At 39.9% G+C, this 20,592-nt stretch overlaps 2 protein-coding genes across 4 annotated transcripts; both read right to left on the reverse strand.

The window, feature by feature from the left end:
* Positions 1-5,168: 5,168 nt before the first annotated feature.
* On the reverse strand, positions 5,169-16,260 carry RB195_020917 (uncharacterized protein; the record flags this gene model as incomplete). Of its 2 annotated transcripts, XM_064189462.1 has the most annotated exons (22): positions 5,169-5,312; positions 5,380-5,496; positions 5,574-5,671; positions 5,829-5,928; positions 6,085-6,185; positions 6,426-6,542; positions 6,631-6,742; positions 6,886-6,971; positions 7,194-7,278; positions 7,395-7,488; positions 7,564-7,664; positions 8,293-8,364; positions 8,938-9,055; positions 10,695-10,800; positions 10,854-10,938; positions 11,131-11,268; positions 11,334-11,420; positions 13,057-13,186; positions 13,965-14,064; positions 14,485-14,592; positions 15,933-16,045; positions 16,169-16,260. In XM_064189462.1, 22 exons carry the CDS (start codon positions 16,258-16,260, stop codon positions 5,169-5,171), a joined length of 2,304 nt encoding a protein of 767 aa, XP_064045343.1. The 2 variants fall into 2 exon arrangements, with proteins under 2 accessions (XP_064045343.1, XP_064045344.1); XM_064189463.1 differs by lacking the exons at positions 13,965-14,064; positions 14,485-14,592; positions 15,933-16,045; positions 16,169-16,260 and having other exon boundaries at positions 13,057-13,176.
* An 863-nt stretch (positions 16,261-17,123) lies between these two features.
* Positions 17,124-19,557, reverse strand: RB195_020918 (uncharacterized protein; the record flags this gene model as incomplete). 2 transcript variants are annotated; one of them, XM_064189464.1, is made up of 6 exons in its annotated part: positions 17,124-17,285; positions 17,705-17,835; positions 18,568-18,644; positions 18,756-18,853; positions 18,979-19,122; positions 19,408-19,557. In XM_064189464.1, the coding sequence occupies 6 exons, from the start codon at positions 19,555-19,557 to the stop codon at positions 17,124-17,126; spliced, it is 762 nt and encodes a 253-aa protein (XP_064045345.1). The 2 variants fall into 2 exon arrangements, with proteins under 2 accessions (XP_064045345.1, XP_064045346.1); XM_064189465.1 differs by lacking the exon at positions 19,408-19,557 and having other exon boundaries at positions 18,979-19,101.
* Positions 19,558-20,592: the final 1,035 nt, after the last annotated feature.

Genomic DNA, 20,592 nt, shown 5'->3' on the forward strand with positions numbered 1-20,592 from the left:
TAATTTCCATGCCAAACTATCATTTATTGAATTGGTCATGATAGACGAGTAATTTTGAGTAGAATAACCAAACTCATGTGACCAGTTTATTTTCGCAAAGCAGAAATTGAAACGATATCATTCTCATGAAGTTCCAAGTATCGTGAAGGAGTTTCCCTGAGACAACGGTCAATTGTGAACATGTAAAAGAATCAGTCATCTGTGCAAAATTCACAGATATAGCTGTAGGTCAGTAAAAATTTGTCAATAAATGTAAGGCGCAGCTGCCGCCAGTGGAGGACGCGGCGCATACTCGATGTCTGTCAATCGGTTGTTACCATAATATTCTGGTTCTTCGATCTTCCTTTCCTTCTCTATCTTCCTCTCTCCAAGTTCTACCTCAGAGAAAAAAACATAAAGCTGTCTGTAAATCGTTTAAATGCACTGTCTTTTCCTACTTAGTAGTACCAAACCTATATAGGGATAACTAAAAAAAAATTATTTTCGAATTTTCTGGTACTTTACTTATTAAATCGGATATAATCGAAAATACGCTACACAAATTGGCATGCCTGAAAAAGTTTTGCTCAAAAGATCCCACATTTCCGCTGTTAGGATGGTGAAACTCCGTAGCCAAGTGACTGATCTACAACTGAGCGCTATCGTGGATCGAAGACTTAGCCAATCGATGCCATTCCCGATTATTCTACTGGACCTATCGGTATCTACATTTATTTATTCAAACAACTACAAGCTCCACTTAAATCGATACATCGCGTCGCTTCTAAAGCGTCGTTTCAGGATGGAACTATTGAGGATTGCAGGTTCCAGACAGTAATCACAATCCGAACTAATAATGCCTTCTACGTGAAGCAAAAGTAGAAATGATCTGGAGGTATTTCAAAATCTCAAATTTTGCTATGTTTTCGAAGAAATATTAACTATTACAGGATGATCGGAAAGGAAAATATTTAGAATGAGGGGCAAAAATATGTAAGAATGCAGAAATTCTTTCCGAATCTGAACCGAAATGAAGTGTCTTATTTGTTGTTTAATTTGTTCACGATTCTCATGGATACCAAGACTGTAAGTAAAATATTCCTTAGCGGCGATGTTTCATATCGGGTTTTTGGTTTTTGCTGAGAAGTATGCGACGTCGGAGGCCGTGTGTATTCATTGGGATCTGGTGTGGTAGAGAGAGGATCACCAACATTCCACTCTATCTTCTGAATAGAGGACCTTTCCTCAGTAACCTCTGGGCAAATTCTCCTCATCTTCATCAATTTTATTAGCGTGAGCCATAAATAACTTCCGTTATGTTTTTCATACATTTTCAACAACAATACAACTTTGCCAATAATTCAAAAATCGTTTGAAAGCGACATCCAAAGAAAGCCACAGTCACTACTTGTGTTTTAGGAGCTAGGAAAAAGGCGTAAAGAAGTGTGTTGCATGGAGGTCGTGGAACTGAGGTCTTCTACTCAAAAGGAATAGTAGGATGCCCCAGCTACCCCGAAATACTAACACTATTCAAATTCAAATCTAACCTTTTTTCTCTTCCAGAATCTTTTAAGTGCGTTAGAAGAGAACTTCGATCCTCTCCTTACGGTTCAATCTCCCCGTGTCAAATGAAATTATTATTTTAGATGATAGTTTGGTTTTAGATGTAGATACAGTTGCAGATTTTTAGTAATTAATCCTTGTCGTCATCGGTTTACCATTTACTTGAATTCGCCGTTTCATATGAGGTACTGTTACATTGATTAGCCCTGAGATTTACGTGAATCAGAATTCCTTTAATGGAAAGAGCAAGACTAATTTTTTCTCCTGGATACCCTTTTCATGAATATTTCATTCATGCAAGCACAACGTGAAGAGTCCTCAAAGAGAGTCGACTTAGCTCTTCCATTGGCTGTGTCGTTTAAACATACAGGATTCCTACGGCGTTGCAACCCAGCGAATTTTTATGCGAAAATTTAAGTGTTATTGGTGGAATTGGCTGTTGGGAACTTACAGGTAGAAAGAGATACAGCTCTAAATTTGACCTCCTAAGTAGTGTCATTCTCTAACGACAATGTATAGAGATTCATGCTACTGTGAGCATGGGAAGAAACTGCAGTGCATTTGCAAAAATCCGCCGTACTCCTTCTACTTCAGAAACCTCCTTAGCTTCTCCAGAGGGAATGACAGAAATGTGCTGAAGCTTTTCGGTATTAGCGCTACCAATGTCGATTAGCTACAGCACATTTTCGGGTTCAAAACGCTTTCAGCACATCTTTACATATCTGGCGCGTAAAACGGAGACATTCTACGACAAATCCTCTGAGAGAAGTTGGGTTGTAATGGGGTTGATACCTACGCTGTTCCAGGCGTTCATCTTGGAAGGCTGGTTCTTAATTGGATCGTCTAGGTAGAGGCGAAACGATCCAACTAAATATTACCTCTATTTTATAATTTTATCCTTTTTGCATATCCACAGTGGCTACATATAGTCGAGCCGGAAAGACTCGACTTGTGGTGCAATTACCCTCCTGGCGAATGACCCTAATACCAACCGGGCTGCGGAAATGAGTGCCGGCCCATTGCTTCAGTTCGGGGAACAACTGCGTACGCTACTGCATCATAAGTTAGGTTATTTTGACCCGATTGCAAACATCGTTCAGCAGCGCCTGACATGAGGTCAAATGAAATTGAAAAAAAAGCAGCAACTAAAGTCACCTAACAACAAAAGAACCACCTCCTAAACATAGTGTAAAATGATAACAGATACAAGTTAAAACGACCTGAAGTCTAATACCGCTAACTAGCTCGCACAGACTGCAGAGATGAGTGGTGCTACCAACAGCTCCATCTCGATTGTGACAACCCGTTAACTCACAATTAAATAATCTTTATTTTTCTGGTCAAGCTAGTGTTTGCCGGAGAAGGAGTCGCATTCATAGCACTCGGAAATGTGTTCATGCCTTGCAACCGAAATCTCACATTTCTTGTCAGTATGGTAGAAATTAAGGGATAAAAGGTAAAGCAAGATCCACATCACTTCAACTAGTCCTTATTCGAGGGCGATTCATACAACGATGGGAATGGCCCTTACAATGACGCATACAATACATATTTTACTTGACGCCTAAAAGTGTGGTTAGTGTGGGTCGCGTCCTTCACAATTCATCTTGTCCCTTGTTCTTGGTGGGGATGTGATCCAATATTGGATGCCAACTTGTTCTAGATGAGACCTTTGAAGGGATATGTTCTGACTTTCCAGACTCTGGCGATGATGACGAAAAGTTAGCAGTTAATAATCTTGGCTCCTGCTTTAGATATTACGAACAATTCCAGAACAGTACAGAAAGTATTTCTTTTTGTTCACAGGAAATAATACACTCATCCGAACTCGCAATATAGAAAACGACGTGATACGCACTTGTTTCCGAATCTGCCACTCAATATCCACAAATGTTTATACACTGTTGGTAAAATCATAAAAGCAAGAATAGGAGCTGAAAATCAAAAAGGATCAAAATCGTTTCACCTCTTCCTATAAGATCCGTTTACACATCACAATCTCCTGAAGGTCCTTAGTAGGGAGAGGTGAATGAATCCAGGTGTTTATGTACAAACAACAATCTTATGAACGAAACTAAGCAAAGTGATAAGCTTTAGAAAAATCTGACTCGGAACGTATAAAAATAAAAGATCCAGTCTAAAGAAGGAAAGCGAACGACATGAAAACAGAACACAGCAGAACAAACAACATCCAACTTCTTTAAAGAAAGAAATTTCATACAGCTCTGCAAATCTGTTAAAGGGAACTACTCTTATAGTTATTATAGTTTCGCAGTAAATCTATGAACATAAGAATTGTAGTAAGTATACCAGAGTAAAGAGGTCTAATATATGTATAGTAGGGTCAGAGCGACATGGAGTACGGTGCAGTTGCGTAAGCGGCAGCGCTCGGAGCGGGGCGATGGAGAGTAGCGGTTGGGATCCAGGGACCACTACTAGCACCATCAATCGCTGCAGCTCGTGATGTCTTTACGTCGATTCCAACCGCCAATTCGCCACTTCGAGAGCAGCCGCTTACGCAACTGCACCTTGCTTCATATCGTTTTGACTAGACTCTATCTGTATACGATTCAAGGTATATTCTTTTACTTCATTGAGAAAAATACGTGTAGTTAATAAAGGAGTCACATTTTATAACTGAATTTGATTTTACGCATTGAATTCTTTATAATAGTGCAGAAAGGAGCTTAAGATGATGTGAACAACATCATCACGTAAAACGACGCCCAACACGTACCAAGAACCAGCAAATAGAAAACGGGTGATCGAAAAGTTGATAAAAGAAAGAGGCAATTTTTTGAAGATAGCATCTACACTCAGAACAACACATTATCGAAAACGTTTTTGAACACTGACAAACTGATAATATCTTAGCGGTGGAGTTGTCACACGATGAAAAACTATTTATAATTAAGGAAAGTAAACAAATTTTCCCGACAGAAGAAAAGGGGGCAGTGCTCGAACGGGACACGGGTGAGGCTCTTCGCGGGTACCCGTAATAAGAGCACTGACCAGCATAGTGAAAGAGAAGTTGATCGGTTTCAATTTTCAACAGCAACCATCTATATCGGATATCAAAGTAAATCAGTTAATGAATGCTCCCACGGCTGTGTTCATTTTATCATCGATGAACGAAGTCACGTACACTTCAAAATGATCTTTTTTCTTTTTTTTGTACACCGCCGTTTATACATGCATGTATTTTGGATATAATTATGAACATATGTATACATAAGCAGCGGTAACAGTTCGCCCTCCTTCAAACTAGAGAAACAGCGGGCAGTTTCTCCTCAAGTGACTTTGCTAAAGTGATATGAACCAAAAATCTCGACAATATCTAGTGTTAAGATGCTATCTTCAAAAACAGACGATGCAACAGCACTATGCAAAATATCTACATTTGACACTTGTATAACACAGGTTATTTTCGAACAAAATCGTCTCCTTTTACTACAACCATAATTTTAGTGGAGATCTTTACATATATAATGTGGGAGCTATAGGAAGTGGTATTCCTACAATTGTAGTAAACTTGATCCGTATACATTCAACGGGCACAAGAAATACGGAAGAATGAGTCTGTACAAAAAAAAAGCAGAAGGATGGAATCACCGGAAGAGTTCTTTTTAGGTTGCTGTTTCACCAAGGTTAAGATACTCGCATATATGTGCAGGAAGTTTGTCCTGACTGGCTGACAACTGGTGAAAAATCGCCTCTGCAGCCGTCATAACATCATCGAGGACAAGATGCATAGACAGATCATTCACATGCTTAAAATAGTAACGTACCAAATAATTCAATATAGGAAGTTTATCCTTGCAAATTGGGACACCGTACCTTCAGTATTTCTGTTAATCCGAATTTATTATCGATGATTGTATTCATCTGGGCATCCAGTATAGCAACACAGACTAAAAGCAAGAAATTGGGACAAGGCTGCCCTGTCCATAGAACCTGAACGAAACAAATTTGGATAAAGAAAACGAAAAAAAAACCACTCAGATTAGCCATTTCATGGACTTCAAATATACCTCCCACAGCTTGCATGTGTCCGCGAATGAAAGCTCACGTTTGAACCACACGAGAACCCATCGGAAGCAGAAGTACATATCATCGGATTGGTGACTCTCTAAAACAAGGTAGTAGGAATAAATAAGTTAAAGATGCATATATGAGTATAATATTAAACACCATGAACAGTGGAATAATTGGTTTCGTTGTGTTGTTCTTTTTGTGTATTTGAGATACATGCATACAGATTTTTTCAAATTTCGTAATAAACTTACCAAGGTAGTTTGCTAACTGTGGATTTACAATCATAACTAGATCGCGTAGTTGATACATTTGAAGCTTGATTGCAGCCTGGTCCTTTTCAAAGTTTCGTTGCTGAAAAACAATTTGCGGTGACCCAAGAGAAAAATTATTTGGAGAATAGTCGCAATCAATCAACTGTGGAAAAGTTTTCACAATTCAACGTCGCACAATCATAGACATAGCCCTGAGATCTAGGAAAGCTGCCAGACCGTAGAAGAAGAAACTCACGATCTTTTTCATCAACTCTACGAAGCACCAGAACGTATCTACTTCATTCCCCATCACAAAAAGAAGAGGAGATGCAAAGTCGCTCATACCCTGCACATAACCTGTAATTGTGTTGTGATTAAGCGATCATTATGGCGGGTTAAAAAATAATACTTTGCCAAGATCGGGGACATAGCTCATCACTAGAGTTTTTGAATCGCATGTTAACTGAGAGTGATGGCTACCTACGATTTACGACCAAAACATGACAAGGATCAAAATCAAACGCTTGTGTGATTGAAAATAGCAATTGCTAGAGCCAATACAATAGAGAGAAGTTTGCAAAAAAAAAATCCACATACCCAGATCGAAATTGTACATTACGTACGTCATAAGAATATTCTGCAACATTGCAAGATTCGGATTTTCATCACCGCTGAAATATGATATTGAGCGATCAGTACGGGCCACGTCCTTCTCTGAAATTATCCCTCATAAAAAAGCTTTCATTCAGTGGTAACGCCCAAAAATCCTAAACAATTGCGCTAAAACTGAAACGAGACGTACCTACAAGTCCTTTTCGCTTACTGTAGCTGAAGAATCTGGACTCTTGGTCTTCGGTTATAGACATCCATTGTGCCTTCAATCTTTCGTATTCCTTAGCGAGTTTAGATCGTTTCTGGAACAACGTGACGAAATATCAGAAGATATCAGATCAGAAGTTCACGACAGTATCCAAAGGTTGAAGGTTGAAGTCAAGCACTTGGTTTCACAAAACCAACGCTCTTTAGATAAAATGATCGAAACTAACTCAGGGAATACCTTTTCAAATTGACTGTTTGTTTCATCCCAAGCTCTGTATCCAAGAAGATATTTCCATGCTTCCTTACGAAGATCAGGGTTCAACCCTTAATAGTGCATGATAACAGCTTTAGCTGTGGACGATACAACATTAAATTTTAGAAACTATGTAGAGAGAATAGTAATGACTTAAAGAAGAGGAAATTCACACGGAAAGTATTTCGGGGAACAATTTCAGATAAAATTCAGGTGAATCTACACGGTAAAGATGGAGAAGTAAAATAACAGAAAAGAGAAGAGCTAAACAAATTCATATTATGTGAACGAACCGCCTCTGAATACGTTCATTTTTAGATGGTGGATATTTTGTGGATCCACAGTACCATCAGCCATTTTAAATTTATCCCATATCTCCTGAAAAAAGGATACATGGTATGAAATGTATGCATTTAAACGTAAAATTAGTACTAAATTATTAAGTCAGTGAGAGACATAGTGAGAAAAGAAAAGGAGAAAGCATCACACGTTACCTGAGTGACGGGTGATTCTCTGTATATATCTGGGCGTGGAGGCAATTCAAGCTGGGTGACAAGTTCGAATTCAGAAGCCGCATCGAGATTGATTCTGTTTGCAACAAAGTTAACATGCTAATTGCTCCAAAACATTTATAACAACGATATAAAGGAACTAAAAAATTACCTCAGCTTTGCTGCATCGTCTTCCCGCTGCGAAAGTTCCCGCATAGCTCGAATTTGCTCCTCTTGACTTACCTCGTCGCTGTCAAGAAGGGCAGGAATCATCTTAAAAAGTAAAAAAAAAAAAACTAAGAGATTGGAAATCGAAACAGATCCCTGTGAAATTCAAAAAACAGAAGTTACGCTCAAGAAAAGTTTCTGAATAAATTACGCTGTTTCATTTGAATAAGGTCCAGTTAATAAATTGTGGAATCACGCCCTCTAAAAAGTTGGACGATGAAATTTGAATGTCGCAAAGTAAATGCTATCACATTGCCACATTACCACCAGAAGGTTAAAACATATATGGACAATACGGAAAAGAAAACGATGATATTTAGAGAAAACTCGAAATGTCAGAGGAATCTAGAATAGAAACTAGAATTTACAATACCACGTGTGAGAAAATGGCAACCGCATTGAACTTTGACACGACATGCAATAGCTAGATGCGGCGTCCAGAGTCAGTCTCACCCCGCTACAGGTGTCAAAGATTGACAAAAAGTACCATGAACGGCGAAAGATCCCTTATTTTAAGGTTGAACGAAAATGAGAGTGATAGTGAGCTTTTATGAAATACACTTACAACTGAAATACGGGGTCATCTCATAGCAGAAGTAGAAATACGCGAAAATTGAACAAAAAACTCAAATTGAGAACTGTGACTGTTTCCTAAAAAAATTGGGGAACTCACTTGTTCCTGCATGAAAGATGTGATCTTCCCAAATCCTGTCAGTGCTGCTGCATAAGGGTTCTTCATAAAGCGCTGAAATTCGAAAACATATCACGTCATTTTGATGGTATTCGAAGAAATTCTGCGATAAAGGACGAAGTAATAGTACTTCGAAGAAACAAATAGTACATAAGTTTCAAACCAATTCCGAAAACCAAAAAAAAAAACAAACCAAGCACCCAATTAATCGTAAATCTCGAAACAAAAGTAATACCAATAGAAAAAAGGAGGTTCTTTTCTGAAAAAAAAAAATAATAACAAGGAGACTTGAAGAGAGGCTTCTGCAATCTGCTCACCGCACTGTTGGAACAAGGTTAAATGGTTAACGAAAGGACATTCACAAGTGAACATGGCTAGACAAATATTAGAATGAAGCCAAAATCTTGAAGAACGAACAGGGTGAAGAGGGAAAAAGCAACATTATACACTACTGGACTTTACACTACAAAAGAGTCAGGAAGATACCACCGCGGGGCTAAATTTTCAGAAGGATAACACCGCGTGGCTAAATTGAAGGTTCTTATGTCCCTCAGTCAGTTAAGAAGGTGCTAACGTTCAATGTGAAAGAGGAGTATAAATGAGCATTCCCAGTAACTAAAAACTAACCGACAAAACATCGTCATTCTGTCCCAATGCAATGACACTTTGTGCTAAGGCTTCTGTTTTGGAGTCGACGACTAGAACAAGATTCGGTTCACGTGCAGATCTTCGTAGAGTGATGTACCTAAATCTCACATAATTGTAACTAGTAGTTCTCGCTCATTGAAATTACTAACCCATAAGGTATAACAGAACACTAACACTAGTAGAGGAGAGTTATTCAGATGTACAATGATGATCTCAAAGAAGCAACAAAGATAAGCTGATTATATTTGTTCATTATATTATACTTTAGAAAAAATAAAGCGCTAGTAGATGTATAATTGACCCCTCATTACAAGCTTCAATGACTTACTAATGGAACGAAAAACTAGAAAGGTTTCAATCTCAAATAGTCGAACACCTCTGAATGTCAGAGAGATATTCAAATTGCAAATAACGGTGAGTAACAATTTCATCAGGTACTAATGATTTGCATTAATGCAACAACTCCAGCAAAGGAGACGAATTCTTTTTTGCAGCGATATGTCTCAGCCTTGGTTACTCAGCTCTTTTGCACTAATATATTTCGCACAAGGACCTGGACATATAGAAAAAAAAACTATCCATAAATTTGTGTATTGCGTGAGCTTACTGGTGCAGCTTACTGAAGCAGTTGTTTTTGAGACCTCAAAGGTTTATTGTGAATGAATAACATGTGATTTTCCATATTTTTGAACTTTACATTTCTTCTCATATTCTACCTCAGTTAATTTTTCAAATGTAATTCTGATCATATCTGAAATCTGAGTGGTAAGAAAATTCGGGTGCTTTTGACGCACCACCAAACTTGTAACGCATAATGTATCTGAGCGCGCCCAATTGCTTGGTCCAATTTAGTGCTGCGGTTAGAGGTTCCGCTTGCTACACGATCGAACGGAGGTTTAATTACCAAAGTTTAGGGCGGGTGTACCGCAGTTAGGGGTTCCGCAGCCTGCATCATCGATCGGAGGTCCGAATCCGCCCTAGTGCTCACCAAGCCTTTCATCCCTCCGAGGTCGATAAGTTTGTACCAGACTTGTCTGGGAGGATAAAAACACTGACTCGACACATCGGCTAGCCACCGCAAGTCATTGTATAGGCTAGTTACACGTTAGTAAACCTAAAACGATTCTGAATTGAAGTGAATGTGGGGGCGAATCCCAAGAGGATTGAATAACGCCAGGAACTTTATCCTTTATCAGATTTTTAGTAAATTTTAGGTTTTCCCACGCTGCACCGGGCGACTGCCAACATCATTCTGCTCGCAAACATTTCTTATCTCCTATGATCGGTAATACAATAGTGCACTATTGAAAAGCAGTTGCGAGGATTTCATTGGAGCAACCTGCAAGTCAGAGTTTTGGCTTCTGAGGGGTGGGGCGAGAGACCCCAAGGCTCATATAGAAGAGCGCTATAAGGGGCCTCATAGAAAGTGAGGCGGTTCCTACGCCATTTTTTACGACTAGGGAAATAGGAGCAGAACAACTCCGGAGCCCGCAACTTACAACCACATCCCTAGCTTTTACCGCGGCTTTTACCCCTCATAACGTCAGATTCGTGGTATGGTATCTTTGATGAAGTGTCCGCGTACATTAGCGACGTCCAACATCAATCATACAAATCCCCGGAATTAACGTAAAGCAAAATGTTCAGGATCCACCAAAATCTCAAACACCTCCACTTGATTTAAGTCCACCGCCTCAGAAATACACCTTACTAACAAATATGAATCAAGAACATACCTTTGAAGAACATCGATAAAGTTTACTGTCGACTCAGTAGTAAAGTAGAGAGGAACGTAACTTGTACCATCTTTGCTGATCAGTCGTATGCATGGATAACCTTGTCCTTTAAAAAATACAAACTTTATGCGAACTGCCTTTTTCAGACTCGTGGCAAACCTTTTTTAGGTTCCATGTTGCGAAAGCTACTCAGATCATTGACATCGATAGAAAAGGCGAGTTTGTTTAAGTTTTCACCTGACGCCTAAATCCATGAAAGAAGATTTGCATGAAGAGTTATGGAAAGATGAATACTAATGCATGACAAATGAAGACTCAGTAGTAGAAAAACAATCAGCATGAAATGTACACCAATACTTAGCTCATTATTAGCTAATACACGCATAATAAAAAAAAACATCATTCGCGGACAAATGGTGAGGAAATTGCGACTAACCTTATCAGGACTACTTGACGGCGAATGCAGAGTTTGTGTTTCGCCACCATCTTCAGCCAGAACCCAACCAGATGTATCGGGTGCATAACGAGAATTAAGATCTTCACTTGGAAACCATTCGATAAACACACCCACTGCCTAAACATTCAAATAAAAGCAAAATACTTGGAAAACAAAAAAGAAATGGTATTAACACAACTCACTTTTTCAACAATGGTTAAAGTGCCAGAAATATACTCATCAGAATCCTCTGCAAATTTCGCGGATACCCCTGATATGCGAAGAACAACCTAGGAGATAATAATTTGACTTCTTTACAGAATAAATTAAATGATGGGGCAAATTGCAAAAGAGAGAATATGGAAACTTCACTTGCACAGGAGGCAAAAGGATAAAAAGCATTGCAAGATTAAATCACAAGCAAATTTCCAGATCGCTTAAGAATTGCATTAGAAATATTTTTGTTTAGCTGCGAACCTGCATTACAACTTCTATAACATATGATAAGCTACCTAACAAACATTCACATCTCTCAGTTTTCAATCCCTCCAAAACTAAAGCAATGATCTATGACAGGGGCAAACCGACACAAAGTGAGGTGCAGTTGTGTAAGCGACTGTGCTCAAGCTGGTACGGTGGGGTGTAGCGGTTAGGAGCAAGGATCAACCCTTGCTAGTACCATTCTTCGATGCAGTTCGGACTGGTCCCACGTTGATTCCAACCGCTTTCGCCACAGCGCCTCTCCGAACGCAGTTGCTTATCAAACTGGCCCGTGCTTCGTGTCGTTTTGAACTTACTATAAATCTTTTCGCAATTCCTCACAATCCAAAAACATTGTCGTCAAATCTATAAAGTTCGTTACTCTATTTTGCTACCTGAATTTGATATAAAACATAAAAAGGATAACGTCTGGCGTTAATCAATACGCTTGGGATGCGCCACCGCGTTCACTTCAGTTTAGAATCGTCTGAGGTTTACGAACCCGTAATTAGCCTGTATAATGACTTACGGGGCTAGCCGACGTGCCCAGTCGGTGTTTTTGTCCTCCCAGACAAGTCTGGTACCAATTTATCGAGCCCGGAGGGATGAAAGCCTTGGTTGGCGCTAGGGAGGAACCTCCGATCGATCATCCTCCAGCCACAAATCATAATAACACTACTCCTTACCCGACCATCCTTTTTGAAGATGAACACTCCTGGCTAAATAGTAGGCGTGTTTACTGTGCAACCCCTCCAAAAGTTACGGATTTTATGGACAGGGCACATGTCCTTTAGTACGCTGCTGCGCACACATTTACAGATGCATTACGAAATAGTCAATTTTACTGCGTGTAGTCACATAGCGTTTGCTTCTTATTATTCATGAAAAGGCGGGAGCAATTAAAACTCCCAGATCCCACCGATGAACTAATAAAGTGTATTTTTGATTAAAGAATAAACTTCAGACCAGCTTGTCACCGATGCATCAGGAGACATAGAAAGCATTCGTGCTATAAATTACCAGGTCCTTCGGGGTTCATTGGTGACGATAAACTCATCGCCAATTTCCTGGTAAAGCGGCACTTGATACTACAAAATCGCAGTACACTAGGAAAAAAGGAAAAGTTTAGTCTAAGTAATAAGAAAAAAAGGAATCTGAAACGAGAATAAGCTAACGATGCAAGCAACCAGACGATTTACTTCATATATTGTGACTCATTACTTTATGGTTTTCATTGCGTTTAATAATACAGAGCACATCTCCCATCAAAAATTGGTACCGATAAAAATACGGCGGGAAATGCGAAGCGAACATGTGATCCAGCCTTAGGACCTAACTGCGTATCAATATCCTGCACAAACAAACACAAGTTGTTCCTTACAAAACCCACCACACTTTTTGTTTACAAAAATGGTGTGATGGTAAACAGTGAAATGGTACTCCAACCTGATCAGGGATCATCGAGCGCGACAAATGTGAAGCCAATGAGTCCAAAGTCGATTCCATTTCTCTTCTGTTTGCTTCTCGTTTATTCTTCACGTACTTGTATGCAACGTATGGTAGCATAAATATGAATCTAAAAACAGACTAAAACATAATGCAATGCATATGCATCATAACCAAGCAGTCGCATTCTCAACAATGCATGAAATCGATATTTGGCAAGAATAGATGAATTAGATCGATCGTAGGATTCTTCGACTTATTAGAGCAACATCTACTTCATAATAATCGAGAAGAAATGTGATGAATAACCAAAAAAAAACGGAATATGAGTGAAATTCAAAACAAGAGAGAACATACATCAGCGAGGAATCACTTTGTGATCATTTGTGCAAATTTGAAGAAGAGTCCTGCACGGAGAAATAAATTTTCTCCGTACGAGGACGATGATTGATATAAGAAAAGTGCGGATACGAGAATGAAGACTGTAGAAGGAAGTAAACTGTGATTGCATCACTTCATCACATTTTAACTGGTACTTCTATCATCAGCAAGGAAGAAATTGTCGGCAGAGATTCGTTAACGCACAAATCCAATGTACTGGAATAAAAACAAAGCACATTTTCAGCATTCAAGCCACGGTGCTCGCGCGAGGACTCAACTGTTAGCTAAGGAAATGAAGTTGTAGTGAAATGCGCACAATTAGTGATAAGTGCAGCAGAAATGCGAACAAAACGAAGCTCAAACAGCTTACTCAGCACTAGTGGAAAAAATCGATAATGTCAGCGAGTACCAGTTTCGAAATGCAGCACGATATTTTGCAATCAAGATCAGCTGACTCAGCTGAGTTCGATATTTTACGACGGAGCAGATCAAGTCTCGCTGCGTTATGAAAGAACGGAGTGTCTTACGTAGCCGTAATGCGTAAACTAAGGTCATCCCACCACACAGCGACACCAAGGAGATCAAGAATGCGAGATGTTAGCATCAGGACATCAGGAAGCAGTTGTCCTGCATACATTTATACATTTGTGTCATTTTCGTATCATGTTGCTTTTATGGTTGCTATATTATAGAAGAGTAAGATCTTAAATTACTGTAGGAAAGCGGTCGATATAAGTACAAAACATTAACAATTAGAAATAGGAGTGAGTTATTCATAATTCGACTGCGTCGAATTCCGCTTACTTTCGAGCGAAAACGATAAATTCACGAAATCCGGTACACACCAAAGCAACCTTTTTCGCCACTTTTAGTTAGATTTTCATCAGTGACAGAGCGCATTGGTGTAATCAAAGATAACCCACAAGAAGACAAGAATAAAAGACAAAAACAAAAACAAAGATGACAAAACTTTACGCTTTGACGATCTGTCACCTTTGTGTCACATTAACTGGAAACTACGGCAGCACCAACTCAGCCCCAACCAACCTGGAGTAATAGGCGGCAGCTGTGAGATTCCCAGGGATAAATGTAGTTGGGTGGAGGTGAACTCAGTGTTCTCGAAGTAAATAATCAAATCAATCGGGGCCCTAAGGCCTAAGCATTAGTCTTAGAGGATCTATGACATGGAAACTAAAGTTACTAAGAGAAAAAAGTAAGTTAGAGCCACACCATTTCCGGAAAGGAAAGTAAAAGAGCAAACTAGCCGGATGGTGCCGGATTGAATGTAGGAAAGTATGTCCTGCTCTTCCGTCAATGCACCCGTCGAACGATCGCGCCACTGCTGCTGCCATCGCACTCATTCTCAAACGCTTTGCACATTAGGTCGATTGGACTCGATCACTCATTCTTCCTGACAGGTAACACCGTTTTTGAAACTGAAGGTTTGATAAATCGATCTAATGAAAGAACGCAGGTACTCTTCCTCTTACCATTTTCAACCGCAAAAAAACATTCTATGAAGTAGATTATGGTTATAGCTCTAAAGTTCAGTCCCTTTTATTTATTTTTCTTTTATTTTTTCCTATTTTATTCATTTCTTCGTCTGCTATTCCAGCAAAAACGGGAAAGCACGCTGTGTTCGATATATTACCATTATACAACCATTCAAAGTATATCTTCCTACTATGGGCTCCACTTGTACTGTATGTACCTGCGCGAGTTAGGTGCCACAAAACGAAAATTGCCTTATTACAAGTGGATTGGAAACTTCGATACATTTTAGTCCTACTCCTTTGCTGCACTGGTTCAGCTCCTGAGCCAACGAAAAATTCCAAAGTTCTTCCATGAGGTCAGCAACATATAGTGAATGGAATATATCGAGGATCTTAACAATGTTCAGCCCTTTTGACGAACAGGACTCCATAAAAGTATATTCGGAGGGGAGAAGAGAGTAGAGGGAGGGAGCACCCAAGAGTTGGTCGTAATGGCTACCTAGACAGGTTCCTTTAGATTTGAGCCGCTAAACAGGTTTGGATAACTATTTAGAACCAGGCAAACTTTTTGCAAATTCTTCTTTGCACTTCGTTGCAGGCTCCGGCCACACATTACGAACCAAGGAACAGTCAAAATGTTAGCAGCCGCCATTTTTGCCAATATGCAAGGAATTCCCATTGTTTCGGCCATATATAAGGTTTTTGGAAATATTTCGTAACCAATCTCGAATCGGTTATGAAGCACAACTAATTTTGGACGATTTCCTAGCTGAAAGGTTTTCAGGGAGTGGCCTAGGAAGGCATTATGACGAATTCTGATGAAAATGACTGGTCAACGGAGGTAATCATGCTAGTTAGCGTAATTACTAAATTTCTTTAGTGGCTCAGACCTCAGGAAACCTACTTACGAGCTCCCAACTGAATAGAACGATGAAAGAAAATCTCACCCTAAAGATGATTAAAAGCACATATTCGCGAATAGCCCTCTAGCCATATTGCTACCATCGCCTTGTCGAGCCAGAGGCGTCGCATCACGACCTCGCCGCCCGCCGAGACATCGCCAGATGATGTCATTTATACCAGCACGAATACCGTAAGGGCAGTCGCCCGTTTGCCTTCATGAGAAAAGTGCACAGTTGTTCTGATCGGATATGCTGAACCCACCTAGATTGTCAAAAAGTGCATATATCGGGTCTAGTCATATATGTAGCAAGTGCGACAGAAGTACACACACTCACACCAAACATACACAGTACGTCTGATTGAGGGCAATAGATGTGACTGACTTTTGCGGTTTCATCGTAAATCTGTCCGGTGCGACTACACTCATGGCTCGATCAGAAATAAAAGTCCTACTTGGGTCAACCATCATGCTCTCTTATACCGTCATTCCGGTAGGAATTGTGCGAGGACAAAACATCTAAAGTGACGAACTGAGAGTCAATTGTCTTATACACAAATCCCGCAGTGGCCTACTCAGCGTGATTTTACAGAACAATCAGACCAAGTCGTTTACAATACATATATGTAAATATCTGTACTGGTAAATATAATATAAAGAAATATGGAAAGTAACCCAGATAAATGAAAAAAAACCACTATTTGGTTCGAAAAAGGTGAAATATTGCTTATTTGGTTGGAAAAAAAGAAAAGGAGTAAAATTTGCAAATGTATTACGTGATGAATACAATTCTCGTTACAATGTTAAGAGTTCTTCTATTTGGTTCAGCTCCATTATCTCACCCTTGCAAGTATTTTAGAAAGTTTTCAAATACTTTGAGACATTCTTCTGCATACTGCAGCTGTTCACAATTTTACGCTTAAGAAATGTGACGTATTTCTAAAAGTGGGAAAGATAATAGTAGAGGGAAACGAACGATAGAAATACTGTAACTGATTAAAGCACTTTACAATCGATGTGACAAAAGAGATTCGCTTGAAAGTGACCACGAAGGAAATATGGAAGAAAGACGTAAGTCACAAAGTCTGTACAGATATCACGATTTCGTGGATAAAATTTGCAATTAATTTCACTAGAAAAGAAAAAGGAAATTGCAATGCATACGGACGAAGACAGTTATGATGGAAAACATTGCACCGTGCTGAGTCAAAGGGTTTGAGCATAATGAACGAAGTCAACCTATCTGATGTGGCATTTTGCACAAAACATCTTACTGACGCTATAACAATTCGTTACGACAAAAGGAACTCCGGACAATCCACCATGTCTTTCATATCCATATTCTTCTTACTAGGACACAAACTATACGGACACTGGTAGCAGGCATTATGGCGGGCTCGATTGTCCGAGATATACTGTTGTAGAGTCGCCCGATCGTACACATGACCACAGTGCTGAAAAGTGCTCATTGTTGAGAAGTGTAAGTTCGCTGCAAGATAGTGATTTCAGAACAAGAGAACACCATGAATAGATTGATGTTCTGAATATACTGAGAGAGTCACGTCAAAATGAAATAAAGCTCGGTGTAGTAACATAAGCGGTCACTGCGTTCGGTCGCACTGTTTCGAGCCCAGTCGCTTATGCAACTGAACCAAGATACAGATAGTTTTGCCTGACTATATCACAGCGTCAGTTCGGTTTACAACTGTTACGACATTTGAAGGTCTTATGATACGCCTGCTAAAACTTGAGAAAAAAAAAAACTCCGACCATAACTATAAGCGAATTCAACCGCCCAATTTTGCGAATTTTCCAAAAACATATTTCGAGTTGATTTGAAGTCTGAGAAGATATCTATATGCTACCTGATTACCTTGCTTTTTACTGGATCTTTGATTAGTCCACCACCAAGAGGGTCTTTGTGACTTCGTACAACTCCAACCACAGCCATATCTTCTTCATCTTGATCGCCCGCTTCCAATTCCTCTGTTGCTGCTCCATCAGCTGAACGAAAATTATTATATTCACAATGATGTGGAGGCAAGAAAAGGCGAAGTTATGATCGTCAAATTTGAACGAAGTACTGTACGTGGATTTAAAGAGTTAAAGATATAAAGATTGTCGGCAAATATTGTTAGGAGAAAAAGATTCCAGATTTTTCTAAAATTTCTTTCTTCTCGACGGGAGCATATGCAGCACAATCGACAGGAAGTTGCGCTCTGGTTGCGTGATCGATCGGAGATTCAAATCCGCCTTGGTGTCAAGTAAACCTTTCATCCCTACATATTCAGCAAACTGGTGCCAGATTTGTTTCGGAGGGTAAAAACACTGACTCGATTCACCGGCTCGTTCCTCAAGACATTGTAAGGCTGCACGCGCTTTCAAAATTTCAAATGGTTCTCAAATAAAGTTAAACACGTAGGCGCACCACCATATAGGGATTGATAAACGATGTGCACATTATTCTTTATAGACTGGTCGGCATGCAGTTATCTCGAGACCGACCAGGTAACGATGGGAGGGTGGTTCTGTAAGGAAAACAAATATGTGGAACTGACACAATATTGTTCTGTCATGTCAAATCTTGGGAACTCATTTAGAAGGAAAAGTACCTTTACTACAGAACCAAAATATTGAAATGTACAGTCGAAAACTATGCTTATAACAGTAATAAGGAGTTTACTGAAAGGAATTGTGTTTGCATATTCTGAGCAAAAAGAGGTAAAAAGTACCAACCTGCAGGTTGCGGAACTCGAGAGCGTAAGACAGCGAGTTTATTAGACATTGTTCCCGCTGCGCTTGATTTGTCACATCTAAGGTGGAACGACTAGTGAATGAATATGAATGAAATGTGTGTCAATTATTGTGTTTTCGGAGTGATTTGAAACAAAAAAATTACGTAACTAAAGAACAGAATCACTGACCGTTCTTCATACTGCTTTTTCAGCTTTTCCATGCGATATACGACTCGACGTGGATTTTCTTCGAGCATGCTTCTCAAGACATCACTATCCTTGCTGAGCTTAAAATTTGAAGGATATGTTGTTGCCAGGCAATCGGACAGAAACAACTGATAAAAGAAATATAGCGAAACGGATGGGATATTACGTATACAAATAATCTAACTGTTAATTCTTGAAATCTAACCTGGAGATCCAACTTCTCGGCTTCATCGATTGTCTGCAGGTAGAATCCTTCAGCTTGTTCAAATAAAGGCGTGTATTCTAACAGTTGCAAAGCGTCACGCAAGTCTTCCTTGAGAACATCCATGTTAACATTGATGAGTCTACGCTGATTCAGTTGAAGGGAGAATTTTAAAATTCAAAAAATTGCGAAAGGTCCGCAACGACGGTTAGGCGTTAGATACGTTGTTTTGAGTGTAGCCTTTGCATACATAGTCGGGTCAAAATGACATGAGGCTCGGTGCGGTTACGTAAGCGATTGTGCTCGAAGCAACGCGGTGGAGAAAGCGGTTGGAATCGAGTTGAGACAATCGCGAAGTGCAGCGAAGAATAGTGCTCGATCTCGATCCTAACCGCTAAGCTCGACCGCGCCGCTTCGAGCGCAACCACTTACGCAACTGCATCGCGCTTCAGGTCGTTTTGACCCAATTATGCCGCTGCGAACTGCAGCGACAAGTGGTTCCATTTGTGAAGCAGAAATGACTGCTCTTCGGAACCCAAATGGCACAACAACAACATCGAGAAGGGGGATTGGGAAGGTCATTCACGACTTCTACTCAGATCTCTTCGACAGCTACGGCATGGCAGCAGACATCAGTGCATCCTTGTGTGGGTCCCTATGCCACTGTTATTTTGACCCGGTGGGTAGCTAGTGCTGATGACCATTAACCACTGAATTTCGCTGTATTTACATACCGCACTACACATAATTAACCGAAAAAGTGGTGCAGATCTCTGCCACAAGTCATTAACTTCAGGTCGAAATAAGAAGTTTTGGCAGATAGTATACTCTGATGGGAGGAAAAAAAGACATACCTGTGTCTTATTTCATTTTTGATGCAATACAAGAAGTTATGTGTGATGCCGTAACTTTTTGAGATCCTGGGAACAGTTGGTCCCCAATTCTTGTAATTTCTGTAGTTGCCCGTATCCCAGCATGGTACTTGCTTTGTGGCTGTGACACGTCCACAGCTACTCATGCACATTCTTTGTGTAACAGACAATTTCGTCTCTGTTCTGAATGACAATCAAAAGCTAAGTGCGGTCTTTTAGACAAACATAAATACCGACGTCTATACGGATTGGGTCATTCGTCGACGCCTAGTTTCGAAGTATTTGGATTATTTTTCGGGGAGGTAGTCGTCAAGGAAGCCGTTTATAGCTACGGAAAACTAGAGTGGGGTCAAAACCACATGAAATACATTGCATTTGCGTACACGCTCGAAACGGGGCGGTAGAGGCAGCAATTGGAACTGAGATGGGACCACCGCAAGCTGCAGCGATGAGTGGTGCCAGCAAGGGTTGCTGTACGCTCTTAACCGCTACGCTCTACCGCACCGCTTCGAGAGAAGCCGCGTACGCAATTACGCACGTGCTTCATGTCGTTTTGACCCTACTATATCTTCCATAGGAACACAGCGGTATTCCAATTTTCTTCCTTATTACCATAATCAGCAGTTTTCTGCGGATACAAAAAGTATCTTCAATTTCAAATGTGTCACGAAGGCAAATTGAATGAATACTGTTTTGTTAAAGAAGAAAAAAGTGATCTCAAAGAAAGAGCAGTTGTTCTTAAGAG

This window comes from Necator americanus, chromosome II (genome assembly GCF_031761385.1).
Source record: "Necator americanus strain Aroian chromosome II, whole genome shotgun sequence".
Lineage (NCBI taxonomy): Eukaryota > Metazoa > Nematoda > Chromadorea > Rhabditida > Ancylostomatidae > Necator > Necator americanus.